The sequence below is a fragment of the Mastomys coucha genome, unplaced genomic scaffold (genome assembly GCF_008632895.1).
Source record: "Mastomys coucha isolate ucsf_1 unplaced genomic scaffold, UCSF_Mcou_1 pScaffold22, whole genome shotgun sequence".
Classification (NCBI taxonomy): domain Eukaryota; kingdom Metazoa; phylum Chordata; class Mammalia; order Rodentia; family Muridae; genus Mastomys; species Mastomys coucha.
In genome coordinates this window covers 63722896-63743957 of record NW_022196905.1, presented here as the reverse complement: position 1 = coordinate 63743957, position 21062 = coordinate 63722896, and the positions used below count along the sequence as shown (strand labels likewise).

The 21062-nt window shown below is 32.3% G+C and overlaps 1 protein-coding gene across 1 annotated transcript in view; it reads left to right on the top strand.

Annotated features, from left to right (window-relative positions):
• Gabrg1 (gamma-aminobutyric acid type A receptor gamma1 subunit) overlaps positions 1-21062 on the top strand; it is a 70916-nt gene that overhangs the window by 11503 nt on the left and 38351 nt on the right. The window contains exon 2 of the mRNA XM_031342570.1: positions 10073-10221. Coding sequence (XP_031198430.1) covers positions 10073-10221 — 149 coding nt within the window. The remainder of the gene's footprint in view (positions 1-10072; positions 10222-21062) is intronic.

The window sequence follows — 21062 nt, the reverse complement described above, 5'->3', positions numbered from 1 at the left end:
AGAGAGAGAGAGAGAGAGAGAGAGAGAGAGAGAGAGATGCCCTGCAATTTTACAGTATGTAAGTGATTGTTGTGTTGATTTTTAAGTACAAGTATCCAAGAGCCAAAATAATGAGATCTAACAGAGTTTCTGGTGAATTCTGTCTTGAAACTAGACATATGAATATTGAAAAATTCTTCAAACATTTCAGAAACTTAACTTGTATTTAATTGTAAACATGGCCATAATGGATACTTTATGTTAGGCACATACCTATTTATTCAGTTATGGAGAAAATAGTAATTGATATTTTATTTTCTGCAATGTTATACTGTAGGTGATGGGGTTGCATGAGAAAAAAAATGAGGCGAATCCGAACAGTTGAAAGTTCTCTTTGAGAATGCATGTTCAGGAACTGGGAGAGATGTTCAGTAATAGTTGTCTTGAAAAAAAATAATTTCTTTCATTTTATACAACTCCTAAGATCCGCAGGCAAATTATTGTCCATCTTTAGCTATGACTTGATGAATGTATACCTGCACAGCAGTAAAGAAGTATAGACTGAACAGGATTGACCTGCAGTTACAAAGCCTGAATCTAAAACGATTCTTCAGAGATTTAGTGGCATACATAATTAGGAGTATCATGACAAAAGTCATGTCACATTGAATGGGTAGGGACTTACAAATTAGATTTACTCTGACTATATATGTTCTTTCTTTGAATAACGACATCTACAAGAAAGAAATTCTGACACCAAGTACTATAGAGCATAAAATTTTGAGTATCCCCAGGTCAGTCCATTTGAGCAAAGGAGAATGGAAACTGTTAAAATCAGATTAAGAAATGTAAATAAAAATATAAATTCTTTCCTTTTTTTAATCTGAAATTTTCCCCAGACGTAGAAGATTCTGTGCAATTTTCTATTTCACACTTATCAATGTCTTTCACACATAATCTTGCTTAAATATTTCCAATTGACAATGGTATAAGGACAATTTCTAACATGTACAAAATCACAAAAACTGCAAATTCACAAGACTTGTACAAATTCAGTCAAACTGATCAAATCACAGAATAGAGAATGTAGAAATAGGTATAAATTCTCACCCCAAACAAGAAGCTACTGCAATTTATTTTATGGATTCATGGGAGAAAAAAATAAGTTTTCTCCAATGTGTTACCTTGGCTATATCAACACAATTTAGGACAGGGTTCATGCTCAGAAATAGCTGACCAACACAAAATGGATATCATGTTGCCTGCCTGCATTTGTGCATGTGTGTGTGCTTGTGTGTGCGTGCATGTGTGTGTTTGTATGTGTGATTATGTTTTGTTTATTTATTTTGACTTTTTCTTTGAATTTTGTTGTTATTTTTATGAGGGATAACATGAGGAAAAGTGAAGTTGGGCAGGATTGAGAGAAGGGAGGATTTTGGAGGACTTTGGGTAGGGGCAAAAGTATGATCCAAGTACAATGTATGTAATAAAAACAAATACTAGCCAGTTGACACGTAACAACAAAATGCTATAGAACCTTGAGGAGAAAAATAATCATTCCTTGGCCCATTCCTTCTTTAAATTTGATCTTTTGCAGGATCTGTTATATTTTAGTAATTATATATAACCCTCACATATGTGAACTTTCCTAAGACTGAAGGTATATGTATCTTGAAGGAATGTTATATTATTGATCAAATCCATATTATCTTTACATACATTATGATGATATTAACATATTTGACATTCTTTGGGTGACCAAAAACCAAGATCCAAGACTAGATAGCCTGAAGACTTCTAAAAGGACTTCTTCTAAAAGCAAAAATATGTAGTAATAAAATGACTCCTAATGACATCCTATAATACCCTTTTTATGGCTTTGCTTAGCCATCAGAGAAGCTTCTCCCGCAGCAAATGAGAACAAATACAGAGATCCACAGGCAGACCTTATTCAGAGAGTATGAGACCTTGGAACACTCAGGTCTTAAATGGATGCCTCCATCAGATCCTTTCCCTCAGAACTCAGAGAGACTTGCAGAAAAGGCAAAGTGGTAAAAGTGGAAGAGCCAGATGAATGGAAGACATCAAGACAACAAGGCCCCCTGAATCAACATGATCAAAGCACATGGAATGAATTCACATAGAATGTGTCAATATACACAGGGCCTTCACAGGATGGAATCAAGTCCTCCTTACATATATTATGACTTTCAGTTTAGTGTTTTTATCAGATTTCTGAATGAAGAAATGAGTGGGTCTCTGATTTTTATACCTTCTTCTGGGCCACTTTCCTTCTGTACGTTTGTTTTGTTTGATTCCAATGTGTTAGATTTTATCTTGTTATGCATTATAATATTATATTTGTTATAAATTATCGCTTACCAAAATTTTCTTTGTTTTCTAATATGAGACAGAAAGGGTGTGGACCTTTGATGGGAAGGGAGGTGGGGAGGGACTGGGTGGATTAGATGAAGCAAAAGTGTAATCAAGATATATGAAAACAAATGATGAATGGTTTTCTTTTTAAAAATTCCTGCAGGGAAGTAGTTGTCCTTTAGACATTATTTTGTTTTGAATACAATAATTGTTATGCTTTCCCCAGCTCCTCTCCACAACACTTATGTAAGCAGGCAGTCAAGGCGCAACACTTCTCCTGCTTCAGTAAAAACAGCTGTGTGTTCTATGGCTGCTATTATTTGCTGTTCTTTCAGCTTCACTGAATTGAGTTACATTTTATTTTATTTTGTTTTATGCAAGTCAGTTCCAGAAAGGACCTGTATCTGCTGCCAAGCCATTCGTTTGAGTCTTCATGAAGAGTTTACCCCTGACTACAAAAAGGACCATTTTCTTGATCACCTATACTTACTGTGTATAGTTCAGGTTTGAGATGTCTCCTGGCTCAGCAACAGTGGTGCTTGCGAAACCATCTCCCGTTTTGCTGCTTCTGGTTGGTTTCTGAAAAACACAGAGTACCAAACCAATGTACCCTTTCGAGATACAATATTTGTCCAGCTTCCAAAGATTTGCAAATAAACTGTAAACTTAAAGAATGATCTGGAGCAAAAACTTTTGATGACTTTTTAAGCCCCCCAGTTTCATTCACAGACCAGTACTACTGCATGTTCTAAACCTTCTATAATTTACGAGTTTTAATTTGGGGTTATTGTATTTCTCCTTCTATGTTCATCATCCAGAGAGATGCTAAATACATAGCAATCACTCAATAGTTATCGTAAATAAGATACCATCATTTATAAAAGTAGCATTAAAATTGAAGCTAGACTATAATTCACAGCTCAGTTGTCTAGTAAATTTGTCCAAATCAATAGGTGCTGTATATATTCAGCATTCTTCTATTCTACTCATGTATCATTATCAGCAGCATATTTTCCTAGCACTCATAGGGATTACATAATGTTTCATACTCACATTTATAAAATGAATTATGTGATTATATCTACCAGTATATAATATATATGTGTCAGTTAGTGATAAATTATATAGAGTAAAATAAAATAGCTGTAACATTATTAAGTTTTATAATATTCTGGTATTGAGAGAGTAAAGTAGATTGCTTTATACCTTAAATGCTTGCTGAATTCATGCATAGTTGACAGCTGTATTATTATCTATGGTTTTATAATTCCTACCAGATTCCTTCCTATGATAATCTAATCCTCCTAGCTCCTCATGTTTGCTGGGTTTATAGACTGATACAGTTCTGCCTGTCTTATTTGAATGGAGGCCCTCACACTTACATAACTAATATTTACAATCCTGACTATGTGTTCATTAAGAACTTTGGAAAAATTATTTGTCTCTCATATTTAAGTCATTTACATTTAAATTAAATTAAATCATTTGCACTAAATTAAGAGCTCTTAACTGGGCTTTATCTACTGAATGTTTTATGGAAATAGTAAAATATGTATTTTGATACCCACTTTTCCTTGAAAGGGTATTTAATCATTATGTCTTCTTTTAGCTCAGTAAACCAACCCTAATTACTACATCAAATAACCTAGGAAATTTCATTTACTAATGTTGACATGACAGTATTTAGAAGTTCAAGTAATTAAGTATACAGCCTAATGTGAAAATAAGATCGACACTTGTAATCACAATATCTGAGTATATGTTACTTTCTTGAAACTGTTCAGTGATGCTAAGTCAGGTTCCTTGCCCAATTACACGTAACCTGTTGCATTTAATGTCTATTGCTCATTCTTATTTCTGGAAAGCAGAGTTACTGTAATCCCACAAAGTAATATAATGATAATATAAATTGCCATATTTGGTGATTTTAATAAAGGTGGTGGCAGCAGCAGCAGCAATAGTAGCTGGAATAGGAATTTTGCTTGTGATGATGTTGTAATAAATTAGTTGGTTCCAAAGGTTTGAAGAATGAGTAACAATAGCAAAATATGTATTATATTTACTACACAGAGATTTTCTTCCATGTATTCTCAATACAATAAGCAATAGTTATCCCGTCCTTGTACAGAAAATATATAAGGAATACTTATGTAAAATTTATGACCCTGTCAGTGGATATCACTTAAAATTTTAACCTTTATTTTTCAAACCATTGGAAATAGGCAGACAACATTCCTTTAGAGTTTAGAGAAATTCCTTGGGCAGTTCATTAAGATGGTCTGGATTATACTCTGCTTTTTCTTAGATTAATGGGAGAGGCACCCTTATGTGTCAGAATCAGAACACACTGCCCTTTTTATGTGAACTATCTATAGAGTTACTCTATAATTCATCATCTTAAGTAGGTCATTTTTGTAAGTGAGAGAGAGGGATTTAAAAATAATTCCACGGCAATAGATTTGAAACAGGCTTGTCCTGAGAAAAGTTAAGAAATTTTCATCTTATGAATGAAAATTGGTTTTAAGTGGTTGAATGATTTGCTTTAGGCACATGTACATTGTAATCGTTTAAACATGGCTCCTCTTCTGATTGTATGGCAGAACCCCACTTGCCTTTTCTGATATTATCTCTTAAATATTAGGTAAAAACACTTTCTACATGTAAAAATAATAAAAAGATGTAGCCATCAAAGTACTTAACATATGCAATAATCTGTCTTCAGAGAACTTCCTGTATTGCACTACATTAAGAGTTTAGGAAGATATGATACATATGACATCAAAACACTCTTTAGTAACTAGTTACAGATAACTGTGGATGCAGAAGCTTCAGCGTAGGGTACAGAAGCCAAGATAAGATAGGGCATATTAGAGATATTTGAGAGAAAAATATAGGAGGAGGTAATGTGAGAAGGGAGAATAGAAGAGAGAAGCTTTGTGTAAAACAGTTCCTTGATACCTATGAAACTAGAAAGAGAAGATGAAGTTTAGATGAAGTGCCTTGAGAATATATTGCTCTTCTAAGAAAGGGAAGCATCAGACACGAATAGGTTCAGTACTGCCCCTGCATGTTCTGTTATTGCCTGAGAACAGCTGCTGGTACCTAGGGCCTGTATAGTCTCAGGGCTGCTCCCAGGTGCTTGCAGCTGGATAGGTTGGAGAGCAGTGTTCCCAGGCCAAGGTATCTATTAGCAAATTTCAGGTCTATCATGGTAATTATGTCGACAGAATAATGCTCTGTCACTCCCCAGGAAAAGCTCCATTTAATTATGTATTTTTTATGATTAGAAATTCAATTCAGAACACTTTTTGGTATAGATGAGGCAGATGTTCATTCTTAGGCTGTATCCTCCCCGGTCATTAATATTATAAATTATATATTGGAAAATTGTATAATACTATTAAATAAAGAATGATGCCTGTGGTTTCACTTGTATAAAATATTGAGTATACATGTTACCTGTTTCCTCACAAAATTCTTAGACTTACTTTATATATAAATATAGACAAACTGCTTAATGTTATATTCATATACTCTTGTGATCATAATGCCATATATTTATAGTTTTGGTAATTAATTCTAGATATTAAATTCAAGACCTCACACATACTAGGCACATGCTGTGCTTGAGATTTCAACTGCTTGACTAAAATCCTAACCCCCTTTTTCTGATTATTTATAAGTGTTAATTGATTATATATGAATAATCTATTATGTGAATATTTAATTATTTATTAAAGCATATTCATATTATAAAATGTCCACTGTTTCTTAACTCAATAAACCCTGGTATGTGCGATGGTTTTTCAGTATTACTTGTTTGACTACATCTGCTCTGTTTTAGGAAGTCTTCATTAAGTCAGGAATATCATGCTATTTGTCATTGCATTTCCAGAATTTCACACATTTTAAATACATGGTAATTTCTCCATGAAGGAATGAAAACTGTGTGTTGGAGACTGGTCTCCTTAGAAAGCCTTTTTCACAGAGAAGGTGTGATTCCTTAATATTCACACTTTCAGAAGTGTGATCCCTTGCGGTGATTATTTTACATTCTTGGATCCAAAAGATGGAGAAGGAAGCATTCTAGACTTAGATTTTTCAATAAGCTTCATTCATACCATGTAATATGTGCTCCTCCAAAGTAGAAAATCCATATCCCACCATCTTTAGTAAAGATAAATTAGGTTATTCTGGGAAACTTCAGAAGACACAATTTTTAGCTGTTATAAATTTTTACAAACAAAAAAATAAATTCACTTTGTATTATTTAACCTATAATGCACTCTGTAAATCAAGTGAGGTAGGGATATATGTGTTTTCCACAGAATTAATGCACATTAGATGACATAATTAGATGACATAACATGTCAAAGGAGCTGCCACAAGAGTGGGCAAAGTTCCTTAAAACCATTGGTATTTATTAGGCACAATTACTGATAATAACAATGAAACCATTAAATATCATAATAGACAATTAGGAAAATTGCATAATCAAGACTCAAAGACTCATTGAGGTTACATTTAAATGAATTTAAATTACTTATAGACATCTTTGAGAAAGAGTCCAGAAAACACCTAATGTTAGTAAAGGAAATTTAGTAATAAATGTTTACTTCCTGTTGTTGCCCAAAATATGTTCATTTTACAGTAATCTCCACACTTTTTACAAGATCTGCATAACCAGTAGAGTGTAAAAATTATTCTTCAGAAATTGTATTTTTAATTATCCAAGTAAGACCAATATGATATTAAAATACTTAACAAACATTCTGAAACTCATTTGGACAGCTTCAAGGAAGGTATAGTAAGATTAAAATGAATGAAATTCCTTTAATATTATGAGATAAAATGAGGAAAATAGCTGTATAATATTAATAAATTCTCTTTTCTGTGCTTCATATTGAAGGGGAATATCACTCACTATAAGTGTCTGTGTGTGTTTATCAAAGTCTACCATACAAACTAGGGTCAAAAAAAAAACCTTTAATTTACTGAGAAATTTGACTGCAATTATGTTTCAAGAGAAGGTTATACTCTTATATATTCAGCAGCTCTTCCATACCTACCAGACACTTCCTTCTCTATAGCATGGATTGAGAGATGAAAAGGAGGTTAAAACATAGCTTATTAAAGATGTCTCAGCCTCTATATGTTCACTAACATACAATAATTATATTCCAAGATGTCTCTCTAGCCTGAATTCTTAGAATTTCAGTGTTGTCAGTGTCTTACTTTGCCTAATTGTATACTTGTTTATTTTAGAGAAAACAATGAGATGTATTTAAGAAAATAACATAAGGTTACAGCAACATCAATTGCAAAATACATAAAAGACAATTGATGCACCGAAACACATGTATAAAATTCTAATAACTAAATATTCATGGAAGTTTATCTTTTTATTATTTGTAATAGCTATTGCTTTATTTGAAGGGTAGGAGAAAGCCTTCATTTTCATTTGAAAATGAAATGAAAGCAGTATTTTTTAATCTTTGCTGAGCAGTGCAACTGTCAGAATCTCAGATCCATCAACAGATTGTAGTCAAATCAACTAATCCCTCAGGTGCTGTTTCCCCATCAATACTGTACTAGATTACAGATAATAAGGCAGAGGCATGGAGCTGTACTCTGTCAATTACCTTGTGACTCTACAAAGGAGATTTCCTAAGATTTTTAAGAAAGTACATTCTATTAATTTTTTTCATTGTCTTTTAAGTGGGATTAAATGAAAGGGCAAAGATCATACTAGATATTTCTGTGTATATGATGTGGCCTTGATGAGAGAAACTGATGAAAGTTTGGAGAAAACAACCGAAGGCAAGAGTTACAAGTATATGTCTACTTGTTTCCTAAGAGAGTAAATGAAGACCAAAAAAGATCATGACTTTATAAGTAGGAAAGTACCAGTTGGTAGCAAATGGATCTGAAATGCTTGTGGCTTACAAACCCAGGCTATTGACCGCTATAGTTCTGTTATGGTTTGTTCATGCTGGCTTCATTCTTGGACTAAAAAGATGAACTACCCTTTCATAGAACTAGTTATGTGCCATCATAAATCTATAGGATATTAGACTTTCTGCTTTGGGTGTGATTAATAATTTATTTTTCAAAACCATTTAAAGAATCAAATATTAGTTCATGAAGCTAACGTTTGTATATTCTATTGCCGGAAGAACTGACCAAGTCAGAAGCTATTGGGCTGAGAAATGTGCCTGAGTAGAAAAGAACAAACACATTGCAAAGAAACTAAATACAGCTAGCTATTAGCTCAAAATATGAGAATAACTGCAGAGATGATTAAGGAAACTAAATTCTTTAAATACAGCTTCCCTTTATTGTTTTACTTAATATTGCATTGCTCAACATTTTCTTAATTTCATTATTTTGGTTAGTAAAGGCACATGCCAGAGAGGGAAAAGCAATATTGGACAGCTTGTGTACTCTCTTTGAAATCTAGAAACAAGGTGATAGGGAGACAAAGAGAATGATGGTCCATGATGTTGTTCAAAAGTGTATCCCAATTATATAATTATACTATTAGGATCCATCGTCAAAGATTTTATTTCTGCTCAGTGATTCCACAGACTAAGGTTTACCCATGGGTCATCAGAGGACACAACATATGATCTATAGATGCACATAATCTATAGATGCACATACATTAAATTTACAAAAATGGCATGTATTTATTAACAGTTTGAGTCCACAGCAATAGATATGTATTAATAGAGCATAATGATATAAATATACTAAAATAAAACTGATGTAAGTAATTTAGAATAGCATATTTTATTGATATTTTCAATGTTAAGTTTAGGTATTGGACTGTTTCACAGAATAACTAAAGACTTAATAAAATAGAGTCTTTTGCCAAGTCTAGAATAATTCCCATCAAACAAGAGTGGGGTGGCTAAGCTTTGTGTAATAAAGAAATCAGTCCTTCTATTTTCTATTTTTAATCTATAGATAGATATTATACCTGTATCTATATCTGTCTTACTTAAATGTCTTTGCCATTATTTGGTAACAAACTGAATTCTTATACTTATCATAAATGTATCTGTTTTTCTATGTATAGATGTAACTGAATGCATGTATGAGTACAGAGTGACAGTTCAGAAGGGAGTACACTACAGGAGATGAGTAAGGACAGAATGTAGGTAAATGGACGAGTTAGGAGAAAATATATAAAGCTAATTCTTTCTTTAGTACTAATTCTGTTTTGGAATTTTTGGTCTGGTGGTTTTTAATGAAAGGATTAGAAATATAAACTTTTACTCCTTGTTTAGTAAAACTTCTCATTATATTTTCTCTTGATTCTTGTAATATACTCATGTTTTATATATTTTACTAGACTACTATGAATTTCCTTATGATTGTTCACTTTTAATTTTAATCATTTATTGTAAGCATTATCAGGACACTACAGCTTTGGTTATTACATTCTGAAAAAGTCTAGGGAGTAAAATTCATATTTTTATTGAATAATTTCTTTATGTTATGAGCATTTTAAGGACATATTCAATATTCTCTTTAGCATGCTTAATGTGCTTTATTTTTAATGTATTTCTTATTTTAGCATTACCTTGTAAGTTATATATATGTCTGCCCTGTTTTCATGCTACCATATAAGTTACAATTTTGAAGTAACAAATATTTATAAGTACACGTTTTCATAAAACTTTCTGTACAACATTCTCTTCAAATCATTTAGTGTCGATAAAGCAGATGATGAAGATGATGAAGATTTAACTATGAATAAAACATGGGTCTTGGCACCAAAAATTCATGAAGGAGATATCACACAAATTCTCAACTCTTTGCTTCAAGGTTATGATAACAAACTTCGTCCAGATATAGGCGGTAAGTCTGACATATCAATTTTAGATCTTGATGATTTCACTGGTACTAATTTAGTCATTACATTTACATAATTTACATAAACTTTAATTGAAATCATCTTAAAATTACAGCTAACAATATTCATATATTTCCTGATTTTATTACATTTAATGGTGTGAATTATTTTTCTTTGAGACTATTATAAGAAGTAATCTTAAATATAATAGATATTTTTAATGATTTTAGTAACAATAATTGTATTTTCCTAGCATTTACATTCAGTCTATATGAACAAAATCAATTTTATATATGCTCCCAAAATTGATTATCTTTAGAATGATGACCACTTTAATTTTATTCAAAAGCACCATGACAGGACTTGAACACAGTGTATAATATTTTTGGTTTGCTCCTGATCCGAGAGACCTAATTCACATTTCAGTTGTATATAGGAATAATGATAGTTATGAGAAAATTTTAAGACACTCTGCTTGCTATATTCTCTTCTTATATTGCAAGGGTTTTTATTCCCCTAAAACTTGAAATGCTTTCTGATATAGATCATATTTTATCAGTATTTTCTACAAGTAAGCTTTAGTCACTTAAAAACTTTAGCCAAGATTTAAATTAATTTGATTATATATATATATATATATATATATATATATATACTTATATATTTACATACATAAATTTGTATATTTATACATATATATATATATATAATTTAGGGTACATCTTCTCCATTCTTTCATCTATTCTCATGTTTACCCCAGTATAAAGCACATATACTAACTTATAGCTCATACATCATTTAATAAGATTATATCTGTGTTTGTGTAGGATAGTGATTGATTGACTATGCAATTTTTAGTGACATAGATTAATGAGCTATATTTTACCTCCTTTTTATTCTCTGGATGTCTAACATAAATGTGTATACTTCCTTAAATATTTGAAAGAAAACCTCAGGAAATTTCTGTTGGAATAGTACTTTATTTGTGAGAAATATCTGCAATACATAAAAGATAGAGTGGATTACATGCAAAGTTAAAACTTGTGTGCAAGTTTTGATGATAATCATTACAATGAATATGCTATATTTTTAAATTACTCATCTTAAATAGCTATATTTTATAATTGTGTATTTTTAATGTTCCTGGTATCTTAATGTTTTTCATTTATTATTCATTTTATTAACAATCTGTTTCCTATTAACAATGCTGGTTTATTTATGAAAACATCTTGAATAAGGTTTTAATTTTATTTTTATACCAGGTCCAGTTATTTCCTTGCCAATTTTCTGTGATGAATAATTGATGAATAATTGCAGGACCACTTCAGTGCTGTAAAATATTGGATTTATAACCTTAGTCTATTTTAGTACTTAAACATTATCTCTTTTCCTAGATTATTTATGTAACTTCATATTAAAATTGAGACAATAAAAATCTATATGTATGTTTCAATAACCTGCAATGTTAACATTAGAAACTCAATTTTAGAGAAATTAAGAGAAGAACATTGACACAAGGCTACTATTTAAACATCAGATCTTCTAACCTTATGCCTCTTTGACTTCCTGCAGTATTTGTGTTTATATGACTTTAGTAAATTAATAGAGAAAAAGAATCAGTCTTCTTGTCTTTTTTTGTTATTCAGAATGATTCAGTCAGCCCTAAAATCACACACACACACACACACACACACACACACAATCAAATATGTATACATATGTATGCATATGCAAGTTAGCATTAAACACTAAGCATTCTAAGCAGAATGTACTTATATGACTAGGCACATACATATCTATATCACTCGTCCTCACTCTTCTCCCATGTAGTTTTACACTCTTTCTATCTCTTGTTAGAAAACATGAATTTGAGGAATAATAATAAAATAAAATGCAATAAGATAAATCAAAATCAGCAAATCAGAGTACAACGAAGCAACCAAATACAGAAAAATATGCATAAGAAACGTATATAGACACAGAGATATGCGTATTTGTACACACAGGAATCTCAGAAAAATCCCAAACTGTAAGCCAAACTATATATTCAAAGACCTGTAAAGAAATCTAAAAAGGAGAAAAAGAATAAAAGAAGCCCAACATACATATGTACGTACATACATATATACGTATATACATACACATATACATTTTTTACATATTTGTTCATTCCTTTGTTTGTTTTCAGTTGGTATCAGTTGGAGATAACTTGTGGGTTATGGATGAGGCCCTGTGCCCCCTTCTTGCTTCAGTTCTAGGACCCCATTTCCTTCAGCTCTAGGACCCCATTTCCTTCAGCTCTAGGACCCCATTTGGTTCAGACCCTTCTGGCTCTGTTCATGCTGCCCCAGTCTGTTTCTGAGTTCATATTTGAACTAACTTTGCTGTGTCTCAAAGGCCTTGGGTTCTTTGGTATACTCCATCCACTCTGGCTTCCCCACTGCCTCTGTAGCTGAGTGTTCTGAGCCATGAGGGGCAGGACTTAATGGAGACCTTTCGTTGAGGATTTCAACTGGGAGCAAGGCAGAGTACACAGGACGGATTCAAGGGAAGAAAGAGACAGTGGAAAATTAGGTGATTATATTTTAATTTAAAGAGAGACTAAGAGCACTGGCCAGTTAAGTGCCCTTAAGTTTAAATTTATCTAATAGTTTTATTACAGTCTAGGCAAAAAGATTAAATAGTTAATCTTTTAATCTTAACTATTTAATCTTTTTGCCTAGAATTCCACAGCAGTGATTTGATCCCTTTCAGTGCATTGCATCAGGAATATGTGGTACTGCTCAATCCTAGTCCAATTTACTGCTTGTGATATTAACGTTGTTAATATGATTTAAATATCAAATCTTCAAGAGATCTGTACTTAAAGGGTGCTATATTTTCCTTTACTGATTAATTTACTGAAAAACTGTGCTAAAGTTTCCAGCACAGTCCTGTCCATTATTTGTGAATCATCAGTGAGTCATACCTGTGACATTTGTTACTGCCCTCTTTCCAAACAGACTCCATATTGCCATTATTCACTCTATGCATATTGACTGTAATTCTATCATAAGGGACAGTGGCTCTTCCTCCTGCAATTGCTTACCTATGATCACTATCATCAACAAAGACCATGAGCAATTATTTTGCTTTACACTTCTTAATCCATCATTGTCATTATTCATTGTATTGTATAATGTGAAACCTTCAGCCGCAAGAGCGCCTCTTATAATTTGTTTCTTTTGTTTGTATAACTGTGCCTACTGTTTTATAAGCTCATGATGTCTTTTCATCCCATCAGACAATCCAGCTCATTTTGACCTAGAACTGGAATTCACTCATCCTCCAAGAACACTGAGTTCTCTTGTACTTTTATTTAGTTTTCAGAATGACATTCAGAATTCAAGATCTAAGCCTTAGGTGTACTCATTACTATTGTGTATCACTCATTATTTTTTCTCTTCTCCTTGAACTAGGGTAGAAAGTTACATTTTTTTCCTACACACATTCCTAGGTATCGATACTCACAGATACTTCTTTCATACATGTATTATGAGGCATGATTTGGTTCTGTAGTTTTGAATGAAATACAAACATCACAACATTGAAACTAGCCCTCAGTTCCTTATGCCTTATACCTCCCTTCTCCAAAGCTAGGGCATGATTCTAATGTCTCTACAATATATCCTCATACTTAGCACTCATAAGTACATATAATTTTAGAATATAATGGATATCTATTCAGTTTATGCCTCATATTTAGTTTACTCACATATTTTGAATTAATTCCTAGATTTGGTATAAATTCTGAATCTAACTATATTTTCCAAATTGTTATTCTGTGGACCTGGTATCATGAATTATTTTACTTATTACTTTGAGTTCTTTTCTTGCTATATGTGATATTTTAAGCACTTACTGTTTCATTTTCTAGCAAATTTTATATACTAAAAATAATATATGATATAATATTACAGTATGTAATATATGCATAATATGGTATTATAGTATATGATATATAGTACATAATGCATGTAAGTTTGAATATATTAACTTTACTACCAGTATACTTATCCTAAAATTTTTGTTATTTTTATGGGAATTTTACTACATTTGCAAATTTTCTTGAAAAAAACTGACATCTTGACAAGATGGAATTTCCCAATAGAAGGATGTGTACTGTTTTCCCTTCATTCTCATTTAGTTTGTGATTTTTAAGAGTAATTAAAATATTTCCCATGTGGTTTCTTGAATGTACTCCATCTAGTCTGAGGTATTTATTAATATTACAAGCAATGTTTTCTCAACCGTCATGTCAAGGAACATTGATTTACAAATCCTCCTTACATATTCTGCTATTTCATAATTTTTATTTTAAATATCATTTTATGAATTTTCAGAATATGCTTCAGAGCATATGTAGATAATTAACCCCCTACTTCATCAGTTAATATGCAATCCCATTTAATAATATTCACTAGTAGTCTGCTTGTTGTGATATGTCCACTATCTCACAGAAAACAGTATTTTCAGTTACTTTTCATTTGGGTTCAATATCTTATCCTATTTCTGCATTATTAAACTTGCCTTTTTATATTTTTAATCAATAGTCTTTCTTGTCATTTTTGATAATTTGAGTCATTGTTTCTGTAGGTAGATTTTCCTCATATTATTTATGAGTGGGAAGTCTTTTCTTTTGACTTTATCTTAAATGTACATACAGATGGAAAAGCCTGGGTACACTCTCTCCTTAGTGAGTTTCCTCTTAGTAGCACAGTTTGCCTCTGGCATGCTCAACTTTTTCATTTAGAAAAGTGTGATGACAGTTCAATCCTTTAGTCCTTGAAGCTTATTTGATTTTAAGCTGTCCTTTTGTGATGGGTTCCTTTAATTGTTTTTTTTTTTTATATTTCAAAGAATAGTTTTAATAATATATACCCAAGAATCATCCTGTTTAGTTATCTTTCCCCCAAACACTTGATTGTCTTAAAGAATCTGTTTTTTTGTTTTTAACGCCAGGAAGATTCATTCATTTGTTTGTTTATTTCGCATGACTCCATTGCTATTTCTATTCCAATGTAATAATTTTCTTTGTGGATTCAGTTATCAATAAGTACATCCCACTTGCTTACCTTGTATTTATCATGTATTTGCCTTTCTTTATAATCTGTTACTAAATCTCTTTATAATATATTACTAAATTTCTAAAGTATTCACTATTGGTCATCCTGTCATTCCATCTTTATGTACAAGCAACAGGCTTCTACATCTCTTTTTTTTTAAGGACAGGGACAGTGCCCCAGGCTTACCATCTGAATTTCTGATTCAGAATGACTAGTGCTCTTTCTAAAATTCTTGCTTGCATACAGACAGCTACTCTGAGTATTTTCCTTTGAAGTCTCTCCAGCTATCTGCTTGTAAGGAATTTTCCCAAGTTGCATTATTATGACTTTAAATCATTTTTAAATTAATTCTTTTGTCTAATTATTTTGTGATTTGTAGATATTTTTACCACAGCTTCAATCCATTGGTGTTCCCATATGGCTATACACATAGCATTAATGGATTTAGTGGCCATGATGGTGATGTTTCTTTTGTGTTGGATGAGGATTGAATGACATTTGGATTATTGGATTCTATTCCTTTGCAGAAACATATAATTCTCCTTTTGTTATTTTTCTCTTTCCCCATTCAATTTTTAAAGCATGTTTCTATTTTCACTTTTGATATTGTGCTCGCCCAGAAACACCTTGTTTTGAAGAATGTTCTTTTACAACACACTTAGTCATAGATTTCTTTCTTCTTACTATTTGTTCTAGTCTCAAAGCACGTTCTTAAGTACCTTCAGATTGATGACACACAAGTTCGCTTTAATGGGATTTTCACATCTTTCTGAGGCTTGTTACAGACTTCTTTCTCTTACAAATCTTATTTCATTCTGTTAACAGAAGAAAAGTTGTACAGAGTGAGATGATGTTTGAGGTATTTCTAAGAGAATCTGTTCTCAGTTCTTTCCCCCCCTCATTTCTTTCCCCTTTCTTCTCTGTACTAATGCATTTCCCATTTTGTTGGAAATGTTGGAATGTCGGGTGAGTTATACACATTTCTTTAACCACTTCTTTGGCCACACAGTTTATTCTTCTTTACTTTCTTTTGGGGCATACTAGAAATTAAGTGAATATTGCCTAATTTTAATAGTTGAGAAATGTTTTAAGAATATTTTTATCACTATTTATTTCTACTGAGCAATAGTGATTTCAGTTGTCTGGGCCTAGGACTTGTATTTAGAACCTGCTTCCTTGGTTGTACAGATGTCACTGGAGTAACAGAAAAATGTCCTCATTATCATAAAACAGTAGCTTTTTATATTCAGTCTGTCAGTATAATATGTACAACTTTGAGATACCAAATGCCTGAGGACACTTCATGCAGGATGCCAACTCCACTCTGTGTTATTTCCCTTGTGGCAGATAAATCCTGGCTATCTCACAGCATTTACTCATATTTTTCTCTAACTTAGTGATATACTACAGTCTTGTTGATGGACCTGAAGTTTGCTTTGTTGGAAGATGTGCAATCACAATTAAATATCTTTAATAATACAGGGACTCTTCAGTAATTCCTATAAGCTCACTTAAGGCTATCACTGCCTTCACATTGCTTTCATTTAAAAACACTTGTTTCCCAAGATTTTTCCACATTTCTGCATTATTTTTTATACTTACATCCAAAGTATTTCAGGATATATATATGTATATATATATACATATATATATTCTTATATAAGTATATGAGGTTATCACCATATATTTGTATTTATTTTTATCTAATGTTTTCCCTATACAAATACATATATTTGTATTTATTTTTATCTCATGTATTGCCTATACAACCATCAGAACCATAATGATAACACTAATATATTGATATTACTTATGCAGGCCCCATTTCTAATTATTTTGGTAATGCATTTACAGGCTAAGGATTCAGTAAAATAGCAAATAGCTTTTTTGCCTCTATTTGTGAATTTTCCAAATTGGTAGTAAATGAATAAACACTGAAAAAAATCTAAAACATTAAGCTCCCTAACTCATTTCAGTAAGTGGGCAAAATCCTGTTTAACAAACCAGAGTTAGACATCTCAAAATAAGTTGGAAATTTTAGATATTTAATTACATTAAAAATGTGAAGAAAACTTCATAAAACTCCAATCATGGTTTGGTAACTAAAATTTAAATTTAGAAAGGAATATGAAAATGTAAAAACAGTAATTGTGAAAAATCCATCAACAATGTGGCTCCTTGCATGGAATTGGGTTTGTACCATTTGCAAATAATATATTTGGTTTCCTGAACTTATTTCTATGTGAAATATAATTCATAAATAAACATAGTTTACAAAAAAAACTATGTTGTTACATAAAATGTCCCAATCAGTTATATGGTTTAATTGCTTTAAAGACTATTTTGTGACAGTAAGAAAAGTGTGTAAAAACTTCTTCCATGTATCTTAGGTTTGACTTAAACAAACTGTCTTAATAAACTAATCACTGTAGTTAAAAAGATACATGCAGATTAAAGCAGAATTTTTATAAAATAAAATAAATATTCAAATCAACATTATTAAAAAGATTGACATTCTGCTGAAACAGTCTGAGAGGGACCCGGAAAATGTTGCCAGAAGTGTACTGTCAGAACGCCCTGTGGAGAAAAGACATCTCTAAGTCCCATTTTCAAAGATGATTTATTTTTCTTTCTCTTATTAGATGATCATGTTAACCTGAACCTCTGTTCTTTTTCTATATTTATTTCTTCTGGGATGGCTCATGTCATCTCAGTGTATGTTTCCAGAAGTATGTTTAGTCCAAATGTGAGCACAACATGGACCTACCAAGGTCCATGAGGCTGTAATCCTATGCAAAGAACAATAGGCATTTGAGGAAAGCTTGGAGCATGAGAGATGATGATTCACAGGAGAAGCACTCAAAGTGGTTGTCTGTTGCAGGAAATATTAAAAAAAGATCACCCGCCAACTCCCCTGGCCCACTGGACCACGTTCTTGCTCTAGTGCCTGTAGTGGCTGGCGTCAACACTGGCCGACCTCATCACTATGTCCCAGGGCTCCTGCTATTTTCTCCCAGCTAGCAAGATCATCTCGCTTACATGCAATACCCCACACACCCCACAATCAGTCATCTAACACCTAGTTACCTGGTAGAAATATGACTCTTAAGGCTTAATTATCCAATCAGGTTTATGTATCAATAAGACCACAATTTACAAAATGACAATACAATAATTTCAGAGCCAAATGATAAAGAAAATGTTTTAACGCAACTATTCTAACCCTGTGAAAACCTTAACTACTGTGGCTGTTTAAAACCACGTAGGGTCTGGATCATCCTCCTGTCTGTCCGCTTCCATGTTGATATTCTCCTGCTTCTCCTCTCCTGCTCTCCGACTTCTCTCACTCCTAAACCTCTAGCTCTGCCTCCGTACTCCTGTCCAATCACCGTCCTGTCATTGCCCTAATGTGATTGGACGGAGAAAAAGCTGGAGAAGTTGTTCAGTGCTAAATGATCATTCCTGAAAACATACATACAGGCAATAGTACACTGACAGAGCAGATTGTATCTATGGAAATACATATATACACATAAATTCACGCATGTGATAATAATTAGTGAGAAAAAGAAGTCATGAATTTGAAAAGTGCCAGGTAAATGAGAGTTTTAGAAGGACGAAACGGAAAGGAGAAATGTAATGATATTATAAAACCCAAAATAAATAAAATGTATAACAATCCAGAAAAGAATATTGAAAGCCACAGCTCAGAAAGAAACTTGACAGAAATAACGCAGTCCCTCCTCAGTTTCTTGCCAGTGCATGGGTCTCTTGTTTATTGTTAGACAGGGAAGATCGTTGATATATATGTGTATTGATGAATTAAACATACTCTGTGCTGACGTTTAAGAAATCACTTCATGATGCCAAATGGCATTTCTCTCTTAATTGCTTTTCTCTAGAATATGCTTTCTCTAGAATTTTCTCCAGAATTGCTTTTCTCTGGAATATGTTTTTCTATCTAAATATCATAGAAATGTTGCTGTTCTCCCATTTTGTATAACAAGATGCCAAAAAGGTACTTTCTCAACTTTTAAAAACTTTTTGATTTTGAGTAATTTTACCTATACTTACAGTATAAGTCAATCATAGGGGCAATGAGTCACTGTGATAGAGAAGTTACAGATTTTTGTTGTGTTTTCCTTTTAGTTCTCTATTTTGCACCTTATAATCACTAAACTTAGTTTTTAAATAAATCTGAAACATTATGTGCAATTTTTACATCCATATTTTCTCATCTTGTGTAGAGCTACAATTTAAAAGACCTTAACTAATTACCAGCCAGCTAATGTTACCAAGCAATATTTTAAGAATCAACCACAGTTAGAAAATATGCATTTCATGACTGTTAATGGAATATTTTTACCACCGAAAACAAATAGGGAAATGTGAAAATTGTCCATATTCTATAAACAAACGACTGTGTTCTTGTTTTAGAAATGTTTTCATCTTGGTATCTCCCCCCCCCTTTTTTTTTTGGTCTTATGAAAACACAGTTCTGAATAATACATTGCACATTTCTCTTACAAACTTACTTTTCTTACATAATAAACCGGTAGTTTCTTATACAATAAACATAAGACACGGAATATCTATAACAATAGCAAATATTTTGTGTTGAATTGATGATGATCCTTCCACTGTGGGAACTTCAGTGACCTTGGTTTTTGATGTTGGTCAGCAATTCTCCCAGTAACTAAATGTCATGTCGCCTGTGCCCTAATACCAGAGTTAATATTTGACTAACATATACAGTTGCATTTTATAATTAGTTCAGAAATATTGATATTATGAAGTCAGGGTAACTGATTAATATTTAGAAGTTCCTACATTTTAATATGATAAACATGTCTTACAAAATAAATACCCTGTAGTCATTTGTTTTTACTGTAGGCGGAAAGTGTTGTGCAGTAAATGCATAAACCAAATATTTGTTGATTTATGAGCATAAATGAAAAATCTGATTATGAAAGAGTTCTGTGTTTAGATCATTTTTAATTGCTTAGAAAAGCAACAAATGTGCTTAAAAATTCAACTGAGGAAGCTCTTATATTGTTGTTAATTGGCTTCATAAAAATTATCCTTTAAATCTTAGCTGTAATTAGCTTAATTATCTATTTATTGCCACCAGCAAATCGCAGAAATAAATGACAATTAAAGGCACTCATCTTAGATGTCATCAGTCTCATATAGACTCCAAACCTCTAAATCATGTGACCTGTTTTTATTTAAGACAGCCACATGTGCCTCGTAATTTAAATTACCTTTTCTTATGTAATCTGGAAACTGAACTTTCTTTTAAGCTACTTCAAAATGATTTATTTATATTTCTGGTTAGGTAAATAGATATAATAGTCAATAGTTCTTGTTGGAGGGAACACATAAACAAATCTATGTAGAGAATGAGTGCTTCCCCACCTGCAGATGCTAATCATTGGCATGTCTTTATGAGCACTGTTTTGTCAAAATACCTGTGAATTTCTACTGAAAGTTTGTATCTTGAGAGCTTTGTTTGATAGACCAGTGAACAACACCCTGAAAAAAATCATCGAAACTGACAGATTTTGCCCTGTGCAAAAGAGAAAGAGAATCCAGTGAAGAACAACACAATCCTTTAACATGAGTAATGTATATCTGTTAGAAAATGGAAATAAAGAAAATATCTAGTCAGGTGTGGTGGCGCACGCCTTTAATACCAGCACTTGGGAGGCAGAGGCAGGTGGATTTCTGAGTTCGAGGCC